Source organism: Silurus meridionalis, chromosome 24, assembly GCF_014805685.1.
Source record: "Silurus meridionalis isolate SWU-2019-XX chromosome 24, ASM1480568v1, whole genome shotgun sequence".
NCBI lineage: Eukaryota > Metazoa > Chordata > Actinopteri > Siluriformes > Siluridae > Silurus > Silurus meridionalis.
Window position 1 is genome coordinate 1663090 of NC_060907.1, and position 19381 is coordinate 1682470.

General features: G+C 39.5%; 2 protein-coding genes across 6 annotated transcripts in view; both read left to right on the forward strand.

Moving 5' to 3' along the window:
* LOC124377985 (CMRF35-like molecule 5) overlaps window positions 1–5505 on the forward strand; it is a 28860-nt gene extending 23355 nt beyond the window's left edge. Inside the window, exons 1-7 of one of the 3 annotated variants that reach the window (XM_046837420.1) lie at window positions 1166–1295; window positions 2097–2420; window positions 2563–2673; window positions 2751–2801; window positions 3898–4002; window positions 4202–4248; window positions 4651–5505. In XM_046837420.1, the coding sequence (XP_046693376.1) occupies window positions 1256–1295; window positions 2097–2420; window positions 2563–2673; window positions 2751–2801; window positions 3898–4002; window positions 4202–4248; window positions 4651–5019 (1047 nt within the window). In that variant the 5' untranslated portion in view covers window positions 1166–1255 and the 3' untranslated portion in view covers window positions 5020–5505. Of the gene's footprint in view, window positions 1–1165; window positions 1296–2096; window positions 2421–2562; window positions 2674–2750; window positions 2802–3897; window positions 4003–4201; window positions 4249–4650 lie in introns of those variants that run through there. The other 2 variants (XM_046837419.1, XM_046837421.1) reach the window with 2 other exon arrangements.
* Window positions 5506–6662: 1157 nt separating this feature from the next.
* On the forward strand, window positions 6663–11986 carry LOC124377992 (CMRF35-like molecule 5). 3 transcript variants are annotated; one of them, XM_046837431.1, is made up of 7 exons: window positions 6663–6817; window positions 9270–9310; window positions 9928–10251; window positions 10476–10580; window positions 11110–11214; window positions 11457–11485; window positions 11581–11986. In XM_046837431.1, exons 2-7 carry the CDS (start codon window positions 9271–9273, stop codon window positions 11764–11766), a joined length of 789 nt encoding a protein of 262 aa, XP_046693387.1. In that variant the 5' UTR covers window positions 6663–6817; window position 9270; the 3' UTR covers window positions 11767–11986. The 3 variants fall into 3 exon arrangements, with proteins under 3 accessions (XP_046693387.1, XP_046693388.1, XP_046693386.1); XM_046837432.1 differs by lacking the exon at window positions 6663–6817 and adding an exon at window positions 8503–8535; XM_046837430.1 differs by lacking the exon at window positions 6663–6817 and having other exon boundaries at window positions 9179–9310.
* Window positions 11987–19381: the final 7395 nt, after the last annotated feature.

Here is a 19381-nt window from a genome sequence, read left to right on the forward strand (position 1 = left end):
ATCCCAGATCATGAACCAGGAGGTGCCTTCCAAAGATTCAAGAATGTCATGCAGAATAAACGATGGATAACCATCCAAAAGGGTCTTGCAATTCAGCTTTTTAGTTTAGGTGGCAAGGCATAATGCTGAGTCTAGTCATTTATAGTTATTAGGTCTGGCATCCACTTAAATTTGGAGTAAACAATGGCTTTCACCTCTTCCCGAGCAACAGTCAGCTATACCTAAAGACACTCCAGCATAATCTTAGGAACCTCCTCAAATTCCAGGTTGTTTCTTGCTATTCTTGTTGGACCATAATCCACAGTGGTACTGTCCACCTTAGGCAGTCAACAAGCAGAGGGCAGATGATACGTATTCGCCTTTTTATTTCCTCTTTCGTGGGTGCATGGTCGTCATAGATGAAATGCCAGGCTTATATTAGCAACCTTATATTGTTCACGTTAAAAACCCCTCAGTTAGGAAAGGAGATGTTCATCACATGTGTATTTTCTGAGCCAATCGTAGAGCTCTGTACTCAAATCATAATAGTGTCAGATGGAAAAGGACACACTACAAGGCCTAACATAGCGCTTGGCTGGTCTATAAATTGGTCACTATATTTCCAAAAGTATTGGGTCACCCAGTCATAACTACGGTATGTGATTTTTGAGCATTAAATTCCACATTTAGACATCTAATAGTTATCTCCACTCTACCAGGAAGATGTTACACTAGATTTTGGATGTTGCATAGAGTAGCACCTTAACATATATAATGTCCTTCTGTCTTGTCTGTCTTATTATTTGTAATTGACTAATAGTTTCTGGTTCACACCCTGTCCTTTAGAGAGCAGTAACAGGAAGCTGATCATGCAAGGTGATGCAGATGAAAGTGATCTTCTCTCATAAACACTTCAGTTAATGCATGAGTACATCTAACCACTCAAATAACACAAACAAAACACTGACATTAAAAACTGGTACAAAACAAACTCACGGACTTCGAGTAAATAAAACATGAGATTACAGTCCACTCTTAATTAGTTTAATACCAGAAATATCTAGAATGTGAGATCTTTTTACAGCAGCTGAGCTCTGCAGTTCACACAGCCACTTCCTGTGTAGTTTCTGTTTCGAAAAGTGGAAGTGGACATGACGCCCTCTGTCTCTTTCACCACACAAATAGACACTGCACACGCAACCAGGCAGTAAAGGAGTTGAAGATAACGAACAAAGCATTTATTTCTGTTCTGTGGGAGAGTTTGAGTGAACGTACAATGAAGATCCTCCTTCTTATCAGTTTCTGCCTGATTTCAGGTAAGTAAAAGCATTTCAACATCATCATCAGCATTAAAGCTTTGTACTGAAAAACATTTATAGCTCGAAATAACTTTGAGAGTGAAGTTTCAGACTTTAAAAACAGTTCCAGTGACCTACACAAGGAAACATCTACACATCTCTAACTGTAAAATTATTATAGAATGAAAGCATTTCTGATTCTGTGTAGAAGCTGAGAAAACGTTCTTGTAGAAGAAAATGCAATTTGTTACTGAACCTTAAAGTATCAGTACTTTACTAAAGTATTTCTATTCAGGGAGTCTTTAACTGTAACTTCACTACAAAACAAACATGCAGCAATCCACCAATTAGAGTAAAACACACTCGCTATCTACTTTTCACCAACATCCAGTTCAGCATCAGTTTAACATCAGAACTTTTAGAGAGGAATAAATGATGAAGAAACTCCAGACTTGAACTCACCACCACACCAGTGACCTCATTTATATGATTTTGCTCGAGGTGATTAAGCAAAATTCTTCACTTTTCTCAACTTAATGGTTTGTGTACTTCAGCCATCACTGCATCCTTTTGACCTACATTGATTTAGTTAAAGGCGAGTGGTACGGCTTTATCAGTGCAGTGTCTCTATTGCTTCTGTGGTTAACCACAAAATGTGCTGTGCTCTGTTTTATGAGATGTATAATTTATATGATTAGTCTGTGTTTATCATGTTTAAATATTGAAATTATATATTTATAGATACAGAACAGTATTTTGGTCTTACATGTTGCACAATCATCCTGGATCACTTTTATTCCACTGTATTTTATTCTCCAGCTGGATCTGATGATGTAACTACAGTAACTGGATACAGAGGAAGATCAGTTCAGATTAAATGTCACTATGAATCTGGATATGAAATGAACAACAAGTATCTCTGCAGAGGTGAATGTCCCCATTGGCCTGCAACCAAAGACATTCCTGTTCAGTCTGGATCTCCTGCTGAAGACACCAGATTCTCTCTGTATGACAACACAACAGCCAAAATCTTCACCATCACCATCACTGATCTGAGAGCAGAGGATGCAAACACTTACTGGTGTGTGGTACAGCAGAAAGGGCCTAATATTTACACAAAGCTTCAACTGCTGGTTGAAATTGGTGAGTGTTACACAGAGGAGAATAAAAGAATCTCACACAATAATTTAAAAAATCAAAGATTTAAAATCAGTGCATCGATTTTTGACCTAACAAATGTGAACTGTATGGGATTTAAAATGTTTTTTTGTTTTATATTTTTCAGATGATTCTGCTAACAGTACTGTCTCACCCACCACACACTCCACTTCAACACATGCCACGAGTCCATCAGTCATCATACATACATCATCATCCTTAACAACAACAGCAGGAGGTATGGACTTTTTGCTTGACTTCCTCTTCATCACATTTCTCTCACATCATTCATCTCATTTTTTTTTTTTATTTCAGCTAATTTGCTAAACGATGCTAAAGACCCAACCATCGCTTCTGTACCTCAGAGTATGTGGATCTTTATATAAATTCTTAGACATAAGACAGAGAACACAGATCACTACATGAGAGATGAAATCAGCAGTGGTGATGGTGGTTAATATTAGAAGCATATTGCTACACCTTGTAGCTTAGCAAAAAGTGACTTACGCTTTGATTTTTATTTTCTTTCAACCACTGCATGACAGGACATTATAATAATCTGCTTTACATGTTGTAATCATTAATTAACTGGATTATCTCTATTATAAACCCAAATAAAGATACAAATATATAAATTATATAAATTATAAAAAGTATTTTCACATATTGGGACTGCACACATGCAGGAGCTCTTCATAATGGATATTCCTGCTCATTAGTGAACTTCCACATATGTGGTATTTATGCAGTTTGAATCTACACAAGGTTCACTTGCACTTCCTTTACTGTGGTTTTGTCTCTGCAGATGCGATTTCTACATTTTAGTCTCTTTTAAAACTTAAAACATTTTTACATAAAGCAATGTCTATTGTGCTCCTCATTGTGGTTTGGAAGCTCAAAAGGTTTGGTAGCCAGCTGATAATACTTTATGCTCACATTCCTGTTATCCAAGCTCACCAGCCCAGCTCACCAGTGGGCAGAACTCCTGATTGCCCAAGATACTATGGACATTAGCATTGCAGCAGGTTTTGTCACCTTTAAATGTAATGAGGTTTAGTTGAGAAACAAAAGGCTCTGCCCTTAGACCAATCTGGCAACCTCAGCTGCTAAGGTCCTTGATACGACCGATGTAGCAGGCTGCACATGAGCACTGAGCTCAAGCTGGTGACATCAGCTGCTAAGATCAGTGAAGCAACTGATAAAGCAGTCACCACTGCAAACCCCAGCATGAGGACAAAGAGAGCAGCCATGTTCTTCTGGGGGTCGACAGAGTGGGTCCCCTAGCCATGTCCATAACAGAAGCCCACAAATGGCTTCTTTCATGTTTAATCAAGGCAAGTGGGCAATGAGGCTGCCTGTAAAACAAAGCCAACCAAAACCAACATCAACCACATCATCTACATCTTTAGTTTCACTTTACTAGTGTGCACACCATTGTCTTATGGCTGTGTTTCCTTTCCAGAATATCCAAATTTCACAATCATCATTGGCGTGTCTGTGGTTCTTGTGCTGCTGCTCGTTGCCCTTTTAATAGCTGTTGCTGTACAGAAGAAAAAGAAGACCAGAGGTACTGCAAACATTCAGACCATTAAATCAGATCATTAATTCAAACTCAGATTAGTATAAATATAAAGTCTCCTATTGACAGAACAATAATAGCAGAAATAACATGCATGAGGCAAATGAGGACAAGGAGCCTTTACAATCTGTATTTATTCATTTGTTATAGTATTTTTATATTATAACATCTTTCTTTAAATTGGCAGCCCCGTGTCCAGAACAGTTTCCAAACAGCTCCTCAAACCTCAACATGGTGAGTTTATTTTTTCCCAAAATCATTGTTTAATATATAAATACAGAAATAAATGATGAGGTAACATCTGATGTATCTCACTAAACCAGACATTTACTGTATATTAGCTGACATGCTGCTAAAATTTGGATTTAAATTGGGTTAACCCTAAACCCTAATCCTAAACCCTTTCTGTGGTCAAGGTGAGGACTTGACCCCCACATATTCTAATATTTAAATACTTATGATGATACAGAAATGGGTGAGTTGTTGATGATGTGATCATTTTGATGAGAAAGCTGAGAGGAAAATTGCCTTTAATCTGTTTTACTTGAGAAAAGATCATTAAGAATTGAATTTCCATGTAAATGCATGTTTGTTTTTAAGTAAATAATTACAGTTGATTTTCCTACTTGTGTTCAGGTTCCATGTCCTGTTTATGAAAATGAAGACAACAGCAGTATTTTTTACAGCCTTTACTCTACTGTACAACTTCCCTCAGCCCCATCTGAGATTTACTCCAACACTGGATTACCCACAATTCCCTCTGATCCTTCATCACCTGTTTATACTAAAGTAACACACCCAGGACATCATGACGTCTACTCCACAGCTCAGTTACCCTCTGATTCATCAGTCAGTGCTGCTCAGTCATCAGATATAAAATCAGGTGAAAGTCTAAAATACGCAACAGTGAGTTTTGACAGCAGTTCGAATGGTGCAGCTCCAACACTGATCTCCAAAAACCAGAACATCTCATGTGATTATGCTTCTGTTACCATCACTGAATGAGGCTAGTTAGAGTACATCATCTTGCTAATAGTGGAAACTGTAATACTGTTGGCAAATAGCTGTGGTTTGAGAGGAACACAACATCTGGAACTTATTTATGTATATTTTATTTTTATATTTGTCTCCTGTCAGAGACTCCACATGCATGAGGCGAGCTATGTGCTTCCCCGTGTCTGTGTTTACACGCACCATGTGCATCTATGTTTCAGTTCATACTACATCTCCACCTTTCTTTTCTTGTGATTCATCACTTCCCTCACGTCTTATCTGATTTTAGTTTACTGTTTGATTAATCTGTGTTTAAATACTCCTTTGTGTTTGTGTGTATTTCATGAACTTATCCACTTTATCTTTGATTACCAAGCTTTTATGTTTAACATTTCCTGGTTCTTGATCTTGGTTATGTTTCTTCCATTTCCCCTATACTATGAGAGAAGTAAAGCTAAAACCCATAACGAGCTTAGCCTGAAGCTTACCTGGCCACCTTGGCTGCAAAGCCTTCTGGTGTGACTGATGCAACAGGCCAGAAATGACACCCTTTTCCTAAAGCCAACTTGAAATGGCAACCACTCACAACAAATTTCAAGCTGAGACTAACGTGGAGACCTCAGCTTCTAAACTAACAAAGCAGCCACCCACTACAAAACCAAAATAAAAGACTGAAGAGAGCAGCCGTGTTTCTGCTGGGGGTTGAGGAAGCGTCTCCCTAAGCTATGCCCATAGCAGGAGACAAAGAGACGGCCCCCCAAGTCAATGTCATGCAATGGGCCAATGAAAAGCCAGTCTCATCCCAGAGATTTGACAGGGCGATCTCTCCAGGATTGGTAGTCAGGTTCATGCCATGGACCAACATGGTGGCCTCTAAAGCCAAAACCACTAATCATTTTTTGCTTTAATAGACACACTGTATTAACAATAAAAGAAGTTTAGTATCTGCTTTTTGAACACACTTGCTGTTATAATAAACTTCACTCTTCTGGGAAAATGTTTCACTAAATTTAAGAGTGTGGTTTTGGAGATTTGTGCCCACAAAAGTGTTAGAAAAGTAAATTACTCATATTAAAGAAATCTAAATGTGTACGAAATGTCAAAACACTGACTAAAACAAGTAGGCTGAGTTGCAAATTATACTGCAGACAGCCACTAGAGGGTCTCACAGATATTTATAGCATCACTTTTCACAATTACAATTTCCAAACTTAAATACTGTAAAGTGAGAATTAGAATAAAATCTTGCATACATTTCCCTCTCAGTCACACTATCATCTATATGAGATGAACAAATCAGAGCAATTCTTATTCCAAACTCCAAATTAATTGTAACACACTGTACTCAATACATACAGATCAATGTAATAAAGATAGGCATGAGGTAGGCCACTGAGTACAGAACATTTTTTTAAGTGGCACCTTCAAATTTACAATCCAAGGTATTTGGAAAAAACATGACTGCAGCAATCACTTATGAATTAGATATTATACATTTAAATACAGAACACTAACATTAAGAGTTTTTATACACACTGCAATTCCCCAAAGACTTTACAGTTTACAGTAAAACAATTTTCATCATGACCTTCACACAAGATCGTACACATGCTCTTTCTGAGGCGTTTGCAGGTTTGTTTCTCTCACCACCACAATAGTGGAAGTGGATATCGATTTCTACTTAGAACACACGCACACATACACCAGAGAGTCACATATTTAGACACAGTGAGGAAGTGCAGGGTAACCAACAGAAATGTTTTTTAGTGGAGTTTCTTAAACATCATTCTCACTTTCTGCTTGATTATAGGTAAGTGAACGATTTTCTAAATAATTAACACTTTTATACAAAAATGTCATAGTATAAAACACTGTATTAATGGGAATTTAGCACAGAATCTGTGACTTACATTCTGGAACATAGAATTTACTTATTTTGAACGCTTCCCCAAAGCAAGGCATAGAGCAACCCTAAAATTACCAGACTTTAATTCCTTCAAATAAAGTTAACTTTTGTATAATTTTTCATCTTTTACATAATCCATCTCCAGGCCCTGACAAACAGTGTGCGACCCACAGAATGAAACGCTTAAAAACAGCAATATATCAGCTAAAATAAACAACTAGGCTGCTTCGGTGTCTCTTATAATTTTAATTATTACTGCATTCTCCTTGTAAGGCAACTTAACATGCCCAAACAAAGATAAATTCTGTGCATATTCTGTGCACATTGCACAGTGCTCATTGTGCTCACATGTCTATGTGAACGTTCCGCTCCTGAAGAGAACTTCTTGATGGGGGTGCTCTCACTCCTTGTGGTTCCGGCCCCGCTTCTGCCAAGGCGAAGCGGCAAATGAGGTCATAGGGCTCGCATTGGCACCTGGCAGGAGATTTGAACGTGTTTTTGAGGTTCAGGGTCAAGATGGTGATCCTGAAGATGCGATTCAACCGTTATGCGGGCAGAACCCGCTCAGATTGAGTAGTCAAGAGATAGAGAGAAGGCCAGTTACTCACTGTAAAGCAGTTTCAGAGACTCCTGGGGTTGATGGCAGACAGATGAGTCCCCTCCAGCCTCACCTGTTGGGTCATAGGGGTGGTCATCGACAAGTTGCAGGAGACCAAAAAGCAATCGCCTATTCGTTTGTAGCAGATGAAGGAGACCCGCCGCCTCCCAGGAGGCCTCAATGGCTGCAGGGCATTGCTCCAGCTGCTCTGAAAGGGACAAGCTTGGAGAAAGTAAGGGAGAGCCTGGAAAGCCTACCAGACGTGTCTCGGTGGGTCCTGCGCACAATAAAGAGGGGCTACTCGATTCAATTTGGGTCCTCTCTTCCCCGCTTCAACTGGGTGTATCCCACTCTTGCAGCTGGGACCATTGAGAGCATCTTGAGCATCTGCATTACGTCCTGGTTTGGGAACTGCACCGTTTCAGATCGCAAGACCCTACTGAGTATGGTGAGGACAGCTGAGAAGATTATCGGAGTTTCTCTCTCCTCTCTATCATGGACATTTACACCACACACTGCATCCACAAAGCCAACAGCATTGTGAACGACCCCACACACCCCTCACACACACACTCCTCACACTCTTTACCCTCCTGCCATCAAGGAAGCAGTTCCAAAGCTAGTGTCGCTCCACTACATGCACATTTTGTAGCTTTCTGGTCGTGACATCACCGGCAGGGCGTTGGCCGGATTTCAAACATGATTTAGCACGTGAGCAATGCGAAGGCTTTCCCAAAGCGTTGTGACACAGCTCGAGTTCTCGAATTGGAACTGCTTGAATGGTACCACCTTCTCTCAGGGTAAAAGGTAAGTGTACCTCAAGACTCTTCTCTATTTTGCACTGAGCCTGAAAAAGCATTGTTGATTAAGTGTCTTGTTCCTTCCACAGGGTACCGCCATGCTTTACAGCATGTTCAAGGAGATTGATATTTAATTCCTGTCGCCTGGGCAGTTACTGGAGCTATTGGAGTATTTATGCAGCTGAAAATGTGCATATCTCCAGGAGAGATTAATACTGCACCTGGTAGATGCCAGTTAATGTCTTAATGTCTTAAGTTTCTGTGAGTGTAAAGGACTCAAAAATGGCAAATCTTCCTCAATTCCTGGGTTTTGGCATCAGCATCCCTGCTTGTCATCTTTTATGAAATGGACTGTAAATGAGGAAACGTGTATGGAAATATTGAGAACAAAATATATAGTGTTTCTACATAAAATTAAACCTCTCAGATTTTCCTTTTGCTTTCCCAATACAGCAGACTAACTCCACCACAATATTAGTCAATGCTGTAATGGTTGGGTTATGAAAGTTACATCACTTTTGTGTAAAGGTCAGAGGGTTATATGAATGTAAATATAATTAAAAAAATACAATCTACTCAAAGTCTTTAACAGTCTGCCCCTCATAAAATATACAATAATTTGGAGTATATTTTTTAATGAACTCATAATTTACCCATGTTACACATCTTGTGCTATAGAGGGTAATCACAAATCCTTCACATATAACAGCAGGGTGTAGATGTACAGGAATTCTATTTAGGTCACTCAGATGAACTAAAATATTTTTACACAGGGGCAGTGCTACGCATCTAACAAAGGGATTTCCTGAGTGGCTTTCTGATACACGGTTAAAAGTAGAAGTGAAAAGTGACATTTCTATTCAAGTCACTGCACAGTGAGAGACAGTAAGAGTGTCCAAAATTACTAACAAAACAATTTTAGTTTTTTGTGAATTTGTGTTTTGTGTTCTGGATTTAGGATGAAGATCCTCTTCATCTTCACCCTCTGCCTGAATATAGGTGAGTGCAAAAATGTTTATGTTCAAGTGACCTACTTATTAGGTTAAGGTACAACTTTACTGGCAAACTTAATACAAATACGGTGACAATGAATTGCAATTAGCAAGTATCCACAAGTGCAAATAGCAAATACACGAAATGAAATGGTACGAGTATGGTGAAAGGATACGCTTGTTGCATGACATGATTTATGATTTATATTGTCAGTCTGAGTGTTATTTAAAATATCTGTATTTGGTAACCTCAAACCATTAAGCTTCCACCTCCATGTTTGACTGTGTGTGTGTGAGTCAGAACGTTTTGCTAACATCTTCATTTCTGTTTTTCTGGTCTTAAAAAGTTTTTCTTTTAAAGCTAAAAATGCCACATTCGAACTTATGTCCACCAAACCTTCTACCCGTCATTGACTGTTCGAATCTTGTGTGTTTTTGCTTTTTCATGAGTTTATTGCATAGAAACAAAAGAAACATAAACAGGTCTCAAAAACCACAAAAGACTCAGTGTTTCCACACTTTTAATAGTCACTGTGTATCATTTGTACTTTTCTCTTACACTTCCTGGATATGGAGCTTCATTTGATCTTACTCCTTTGTTCTGCATAATAATTCATTCTCCAGCTGGATCTGATGATGTAACTACAGTAACTGGATACAGAGGAAGATCAGTTCAGATTAAATGTCACTATGATTCTGGATATGAAGATTACAATAAGTATCTCTGCAGAGGTGAATGTCCCCATTGGCCTGGTACCAAAGACATTCCTGTTCAGTCTGGACCTCCTGTTAAAGACACCAGATTCTCTCTGTATGACGACACAACAACCAAAATCTTCACCGTCACCATCACTGATCTGAGAGCAGAGGATGCAAACACTTACTGGTGTGTGATCGAGCGGGCAGGGCTTAATATTTACACTAAACTTCAACTGCTGGTTAAAATGGGTGAGTGTTACACAGAGGACACTACTGGTCTCTACTTAATCATCATTTAAAGGATCATTTTATTAGTAAAAATATGGGTGTGGTTAAATATATAAATTAGCTGTGCCATGAAGGCTTTTGGTATTTATTAATGAAAAAATAAAGCTCATAAACCTAGAAACTGTGAACTGCAAACTGTGTCTGGAAAAGGAACCTGTATTTCAGCTTGTTTTCTGTTCTCTCAGATGATCCTCCCAGCAGTACTGTCTCACAGTCCACACACAACACATACTCTGCTACAACACATATCACAAGTCCATCAGTGCATCCTGAGACTCCTCCAGCTACAGGTAAGAACTTTTTTATCTAAGCTTTTTCTTTATTGTATTTCTTATTATATTCATGTCTTTTTCTTCAGATAATCTGTTAAACACAGTTCAAGACCAAACTACTCCCTCATTGAATGGTATTTAGACCTGCAGCTACACTGTAAATTAGTCTAAGATAATATTGACCAGGGCCAACACACTTGCACTTATTCTTTTAATTCAAAATACTTTGTTTATAATATTTCATGACATTGCATGAGCATGTACATCACATCACTGTTCAGATCAGCAATTCAGTTTTATTGGTAATAATTACACGATTATTTAAATATCAAAATCTTGTGTCCATGATTTTGTTTTTTAATCCTACTCTAATCCCAAGTCTGCAGTTTGCAAATTCAGAAATACACATATCGCCCTAAACACAGGCTACAGGCTACATTCATTATTAATAGAGACCAATGGAAACCTGCAGTGCACTATAACATTTAAATGTCTGTGTTGTCACATGTTAATTTAATTGTAGTTTGAACATTTTTGTCCTGTACAGATGTTCCAGGTTCAGCTACCTACATCCTCATCAGTACAGGTGTAGTGCTGTTTAGTGCTGGTGTGATAATCTTCTGCAGAAGAAAATGTCAAGGTAACAAAAAAGGTTTGTAACGTCATGATGACCTGCTTTACAGTCATTGTACCCAAAATTAAAGACACCAGTAACTCACCTTTGGATCTTTTACTAATTATACACACACTTAGTCATGGGGGTATTATTATTATAGCCCCATCAGTTGCCCCTGGTCATACATTAAACACATCACTGGCTTAATACAAGAGACTTCAATGTATATTAACATTATATTATGTCAATTTTTACTTGCTTTTCTTATCTCTTTTCAGGCTCTGACGCTGCAGCACAATTCAATGAGGTACACACCAATGGTTTGCTTCTGGTATTACTTTTAGAAACAATTTAATTTAATAATTAATTACAACATTTTGTGATTGTTGTTTTCCATTTCAGACAAGTCGTGTTTATGAGAATTTACTTCTACGCCAAGCGGGGAAAAAAGCTCATGTACCTAAAACTGCCTGCAAGAGTCCCGATCCAGCAATTGACCAATCAGAATCAATCTACCAGAATTCTTCCTTTATTAATAAGCAATCAGACTCAATCTACCAGAATCCTTTCTTTATTAATAAGCAATAAGATTCAGGATATCACTTTTCATCATTCAGATTCAATGATCTCATTTCAATGCTAACTGTCACATTGTTTGTTTCTTTAGAGGTATCTGAAAAGACATTCCAGATATTGGACTGTGGATTACTCAATTGCAGTTCACTTGTTTTATTTCTGTTTTTAAAGAACATTTTATCTCCTGATAAATTTACCAACAACTGATGCCAAGACTGAATATGTTTGAAAGTTTAATAAATATACTGTTAAATGAAATAAAATATTTTATGCCTTTTTCTTCTAGCTTGTTAAAATAATTAGCTGTGTAGAAAAGATATTTACAAACATGAAAAATCCACCTCCCTTAAGTTTCTTTTTATATATATATATGCCCCTTATAAAAGGAATGTAAATGGGGAACAGGTGTAGGTGATTATTAGGAGGGAGCGAGAGTGTTGAGTGCAGGAGGGAGGCCTGGCTGGTGGTTTTCTGACATTACCCACTCCTCCAGGGGTGGCTCCTGACGCCCTAACCCATCGCCGGGGACCTCCGCAACTCCGGCGTGCGGGACAGTTAGGGTGATTGGTGTGAAACTCCTCCATGAGTGCTTGGTCCAAGACATCTTGTCTGGCAACCCAAGAGCATTCCTCTGGTCCATACCACTCCCATTCGACAAGGTATTCTGGGGTGGAGCTCCGACTTCGCGAGTTTACAACCTCTCGGACGGAGTACACAGACAGTTGGTCCTGCATCTCCGGGAGAGGTGGATCAACGGTGGCTCCAGGGTTCTCTGTGGTAGGGGGAGAGAAGGGTTTTATTAGCGACACATGGAAGGTAGGATGGATGCGGTACTGGGAAGGGAGGTCGGGTCTAACCCTAGATTTTGAATAGCCCGATTTAACGCAGGCTGAGCTTCCTACAGGGCAGTCGGAGGCGCAGATCTCGGGTAGATAACCACACCAGTTCTTCTGGTTGGTAAGGACGTGCCTCCGATTTTAAAGGATTTGCGAACCTCCTTGTGGTTCTGAGGACTTTTTGGATATTTGGGTATGTGCCTACTATCATACACACATGCTTTCCCGGAGCCAGTGATCTACTGAAGGGACTTATGATGGTTTATCGGTCCAGGGAAATAGTGGGGGTTGGAAGCCTAGCACGCACTGGAATGGGGTCAGGCCGGTGGCTTCTTGACACAGGGAGTTATGTCCGTACTTAGCCCACGGGAGGAACTGGTTCCAACTCGTTTGATCTTGGTGGCAGTAGGATCAGGGTTGCGTCTCAGCTCTTTCCGCTCTGTCTGGCCGTTAGTCAGTGGGTAATAGCCAGATGAGAGGTTAACAGTAACATCAAAGAGCTTGAAGAACGCTTTCCACATGTGGGATGTGAGCAGGGATTGATGGCAAGTCCTGGGAACAAAGGTTTTCCTCAGGGCATTGGCTGAATCTCCAAGAGTCGCCATACAGATCGCCTCCACTAAAACCCACACAATAGGGCTGAGCATTAGACTCTGTGGAATAATAAGTTCGTGGTAGTCGGGGCCATAAATTTGGGACAGGGCATCTGCTTTCCCATTCTTGGAGCCTGGACGATATGTAATCGTGTAATGCAAGTCGGGCAAGCCCTCACAGCGAGGCAATGCTCTCTCTCTTATTGTTAGCCGTTGGGACCCGATTTGCATGGGTTCCGGTTCCGGGATGAAAGATATGGTGGGGTAAGGTGCTGGTTCAGCCTCCTGGGATCGACAGGCATCCCGGAGAACGACAGCGAGGTCCTTGATGGCATTCGAGATGTGAGCCAGTTGAGGAACCATAGAGGTAAGTTTTCAGTTTACGGTCCGATCTTCTGTCATGGATAGAAACCCGGAGTAATATAAAATGTTCTTTATTAGCCAAGATACACTTAACTGAGTGCCTCCAGTGAAGTGAAGCCAGGAACATTGAAACACACAGAGTAGAAGGTAGTCCGTAAAGATCTATGGAGTAACCTGTAAATTGGACGGTGAGTGAGGGAAAAGCGGGACTTATAAAGGGGAATGTAAATGGGAAACAGGTGCAGGTGATAGGAGGGAGAGGCTGAGCGAGAGTGTTGAGTGCAGGAGGGAGGCATGTCTGGTGGTTCTCTGACAACTGTGCATGCAGACCTTCACAAACTGAGGGAAAATGAAACACACAAGTGAGATTACAGTTCACCACTTGTGGGCTGTCAGCAAGGACTTATCTGCTCATCTAAACACTGCTAGAATGTTTTAATTAAAAAAAAAAAAAAATCATGAATATGTATACAATTTTTCTTAGTCAGGCACTAGTCAGAGTTTGCAAACTTCATCTTTAGCAAACTGCACATTTATGAGGTGGTATCAAAAACGTAATGGTGTAACTGGTACAATTGTGACCATGTGTGTTACCACATCTGCGGTTTCATGTATATCAAGTTAAAACAAAGAGCAAACATGAAAGGGCAAATCTGCGACAGAAACATTTGACATGACATACGTTTGACTTACCGCAAGGCTGCAACTAATTGTTCGAGGTGTTTCAAGAAAGGAAGAACATCACTAGCAGACGACGAGAGAACAGGAAGACTTTTAAGAAGCTCAACCTTGAAACCATTGTTATAGTTTCCTCTGTTATACTGTGTTTCTCTATAATATTGATGTTTTCTATAACTGTGATGTCATAATGATGGTATTAAGATGAGGACTGATTCATGTAGGACACCACTGAAAGCATAGGGGTGAAAGTACGGCCCACCGAGGCACTTCCTGAGGGGCTTTGCAGACAAGACGTCACTGTTTCTTTCACTACACAAATAGACACTGCACAGTCACCCAGGCAGAGACAGTGAGAGGTGGAAGATAACTAACACAGCACTTAGAATGAAGATCCTCCTTGTTTTCAGCTTCTGCTGGATTATAGGTGAGTAAAAAAAACACTCCAACATATTCATCATCAACATTAACTCTATGCACTGATAGACGTCTATACTGTAGCTATACAGAACTTTTATCATGAGGTTCCAGGGTTCAGTATTGATATTGCAAAGGATGTTGAGACTTTCTAGTTATTTATAAAACACACAGAGGAAAATACATCATTACTGAGGAAGTGCACATGTGTCCTACACATGAAAACATTTACGTGTCTCTACTTCATTTCATTGTAACATGAACTGAAAATAAGATTTTGTATCTGCGTAGTAGTTGAGACTCTGTCTGTAACTATACATTGTATCTTTAAAGGTCAGGGCGTTTTTCATCTGTTCTGTTATTGTGGTTAAATATAAAATATGAGATCATTATATTCTATGGGGTAAAAAGAGCAGATAACCATATTTTCTTACACGTATGATTGTTTGTTATTTAAAATCTATATTTCTTAATCTGTGTATAGCTTTTGTAGCTCCTCCACACTCGCCACAGTGCATGCACTTAAATGTCTTTGGATTCATTTGGTCTTATATGTTGCATCATCATCATCCTGGATTCATTCCACTGTATTTCATTCTCCAGCTGGATCTGATGCTGTAACTACAGTAACTGGATACAGAGGAAGATCAGTTCAGATTGAATGCCGCTATGAACCTGGATATGAAGAATACAAGAAATATCTCTGCAGAGGTGAATGTAGCTGGAAGCATGTTCTTATTTATTCTGGATCTTCTGCTGAAGACACCAGATTCTCTCTGTATGACAACACAACAGCCAAAATCTTCACCATCACCATCACTGATCTGAGAGCAGAGGATGAAGACACTTACTGGTGTGGGATTGAGCGCACATTTCCAATACCGGGAATTTACACAGAGCTTCGACTGCTGGTTAAACTGGGTGAGAGATGAACACAGGAGTCTTTAAGAATCTCACACAATAATTCACTGATTATAAACACTGTATTTGAGACAGATTTCTAAAGCAACATGTACAATGTAGAATGAGCCTCATTTATCAAGGGGGAATTTTCAAAACACATTTCCTGGTTGAATGTAAATTAATAGAGCCATGAAGGTATTTGGTGATTTTTGAATGATCAATACAATTTATAAATTAGTATCATAAACCTAAAATCTGTTAGTGGTGTGTAAAGCTGAGCCTGAATTGTAGCTTTATCCTCTTTCTGTTCTCTCAGATAATCCTGCCAGCAGTACTGTCTCACAGTCCACACACACCACATACTCTGCTACAACACCTATCACAAGTCCATCAGTGCATCCTGAGACTCCTCCAGCTACAAGTAAGAACTTTTATCCTGAACTGTTTTTATTCTTCACTATATTTCTGTTATGATATTTATCATGTCTCACTGTTTTCAGCTACTCCATTAATCACAGCTCAACACCGTACCACTGCTCCCTCTTCTGATGGTATGTACCCCTGCATCCACACTGTGAACAAAAACACCAACACTCACCATTTGATCATATCAGCCTCTGATTATTAGAATTGCTTTCTGTTTATAATAATTAATGAAATTGCATTAGCAGTTCTACTCAGCAATTTATGTGTTATCAGTAATATATACATTTTTCTGATGTATTCTTTGGATGTATAAAAGAAGAAGAAAAAAGCCGTGTCCATGTTGTTTTTTTAACCCTTTTAGTTCTGACATGAAGTCTACAGTTTACAAAGTGTGCACTTCTCTAACCACAGGGTCTGAAACATTTTCACACCTAATTTCACACATTATTATAAATGGGACTGAAACCCTGAAGTGTACTTGGACATCATTTAAATGTCTGCCAAATTATTTAAATTTTAAATTTATTGCGTGTATTCATTTTTCCAATTATATTTACATAAATAACACATGGTACAAACCTAAGAATCCCAGAAAGAACTTTTCTTCAATTGGTCCAGTCTTTAACACTGTGGTTTTGACAGGGCCAAACCCTCTCAGTTCTGACATGAAGGCTACACTTTAGTTTAAAACAAGTGCACATTTTGCAAAGAACTCAACACTTCACCAACCACTGGGTCTGAGCTGCTTTCACACATCATTTCACACATTATTCATAATGGCTACTGAAACCCTTCAGTGTACTTTAACATCATTTAAATGTCTGTCCTGTCACGAGACATTTTTATATAGTTCAAACATTTTGTCCTATACAGATACAGTTACCTACATCCTGATCAGTACAGGTGCAGTGGTGTTCATTGTTGGTGTGATCATAGCAATCTACTGCAAAAGAAGATGTCAAGGTAAAAAAAACACTTGATTTTTTTTAACCTCATGATTGTACACACAATTAAATCAGTAAATGATTTCTGGATCTTTTGTAAATTATAACACACAGTTGCACCATAGTAACACACAAACACTGTTCTACCTCTTCATCTTCTTCTAAAATGCTGTTGAACAATTTTATTAAAAAGCTCCCCTGCATCTCTCCTAAACATCTCGGTGCTTCCACCGGTATGTCATCTGGTCCATCTGGTCCACTCTTCATCCTCTTAATCGCTGCTCTCACTTCCTCCTTACTAATTCTATCCACTTCCTGCTCCACATCTCCACACCATTCAACCTTCTCTCTCTCATTTTCCTCATTCATCAGCTGCTCAAAATACTCCCTCCACCTTCTCAACACACTCTCCTCACTAGTCAACACATTTCCATCTTCATCCTTTTTGCTATAACTTGCAGCACATCCTTTCCGAAACAAATCTTTTCTCCTTCCTTAGTGTCCAACTTCCCTACAGCTCCTCATATGCCTTTTCTTTGTTTTATCCCCATCCCACTTTACTTGCTTCCGCATTGCATACTTTTCTCATCACTCTGTCGATCCCAATTCTGTTTCTCTAACCTCTTTCTCCTTATGCTCTCCTGCACTTCCTCATTCCACCACAACGTCTCTTTGTCTTCCTTTCTATTTCCAGATGTCACACCAAGCACCCTTCTAGCTGTCTCCTTATCACTCCTGCAGTAGTTCTCCAATCATCCAACACCTCTTCACCAACACCGAGCCCCTGTCTGTCCTCTTCCTTGAAACTCACACTACCGCCTTCCTCCGTCAGTTTTCCTCATCTTATTCTTCTTTCAGTCCTCACTCTCCTCCTCTTCTTCTTCACCTCCAAAACCATCCTACAGACCACCATCCGATGCTGTCTAGCTACACTGTCCCCCGCCAACACCTTACAGTCTCCAATCTCCTTCAGGTTGCATTTCCTGTATAGAACATAGTCCACCTGTGTGAACCTTCCTCCACTCTTATACGTCACCCTATGATCCTCCTTCTTCTTAAAATATGTGTTCACCACTGCCATTTCCATCCTTTTGGCAAAATCTACCACCATCTGCCCTTCCACATTCCTCTCCTTAAAGCCATACCTACCATCACCTCCTTATCACTTCTGTTCCTTCACCTACATGCCGATTAAAGTCTGCCCCAATCACCAATTTTTCATTCCTAGGTTCACCTTCTACCACTTCATCTAACTCACTCTAGAATTTTTCCTTCTCCTCCATCTCACAACCCACTTGTGGAGCATAAGCACTGATGACATTTATCATCACCCTTTCAACTTCCAGCTTAACGTTCCTTATTCTATCAGAAATTCTCTTCACCTCCACTACACTCTTACTGTACTCTTCCTTCAGAATCACCCCTACACCATTTCTCTTTCCATCCACACCACGATAGAACAGTTTAAATTCACCTCCAATGTTCCTGGCCTTACTCCCTTTCCACTTGGTGTCCTGAACACACAACATCTCTACCTTTCTCCTCTCCATCATATCAGCTCTCTCTCCCTTTACCAGTCATAGTACCAACATTTAAAGTACCAACCCGAACCTGAACTCTCCTCCACTTTTCCTTTCCCTGCTGTTTCTTTAAATGTCTTCCTCCTGCCCTTCAGCCAACCTTAACCCAGATTCCACCTCTACCCTGTTGTCTAACGATACTTGTAGTGGTCGTTGGTAACCCGTGCCTCGACCAATCTGGTATGGATGTCTGATTCCTGATCCGCATATTTGATTTGGCACATGTTTTACGCTGGATGCCCTTCCTATCGCAACCCTTCACATTTATCTGGGCTTGGGACCGGCACTAAGAGTGACCTGGTTTGTGCAACCGTAATGGCTGGGTTACCCATCCTTCTACCTACCTACCATTATTTCTTCCTAAAATGAAGGATTGCTGGCATATTTTTAACACTTCATTTTTTTTTTTACAAATCTGCCATAATCAATGTTTCATTCGAACTATAATTAACAAACAAACTTTGTTTCCCTTCTCATTTCCCTGTAGGCCCTGTAACATCTTCCAAAGAGGTACAAACCAATGATTTGCTCCTAGTATTACTTTCCAAAACATTTTACTTACAATCATTTTGTTTGTTTTCTTTTTTAGACAAGTGATGTTTATGAAAATGAGCAAAATTTCAATTCTCTTCAAGCAAGAGTAAACATCAAATTACCTGAATCTGTATGCAAGACTCCAGACCCAACCACCAACCTTTTAGAATCAATCTATCAGAATTCAGTTATTACTGATAATCAATCAGATTCAGTCTACCAGAATCTATCAGTCACTTATAGCAAATAAGATGTAGATAAGATTAAACCCTGTCACAGTGTTTACTGGTTTCCCAGCAGGCATTGTTCTTGGCCTGTGGATTATTCATTTTCTGTATTGCTTATTACATTAT

What these genes read in the sequence shown, in the direction of transcription:
- LOC124377992 (XM_046837431.1), top strand. Translation starts at nt 9,271, where the DNA reads ATGAAGATCCTCTTCATCTTCACCCTCTGCCTGAATATAG. An exon ending in CACCCTCTGCCTGAATATAG is followed by an intron (nt 9,311 to 9,927) that starts GTGAGTGCAAAA and finishes TTCATTCTCCAG; the next exon opens with CTGGATCTGATGATGTAACT. An exon ending in TGAGACTCCTCCAGCTACAG is followed by an intron (nt 10,581 to 11,109) that starts GTAAGAACTTTT and finishes TGTCCTGTACAG; the next exon opens with ATGTTCCAGGTTCAGCTACC.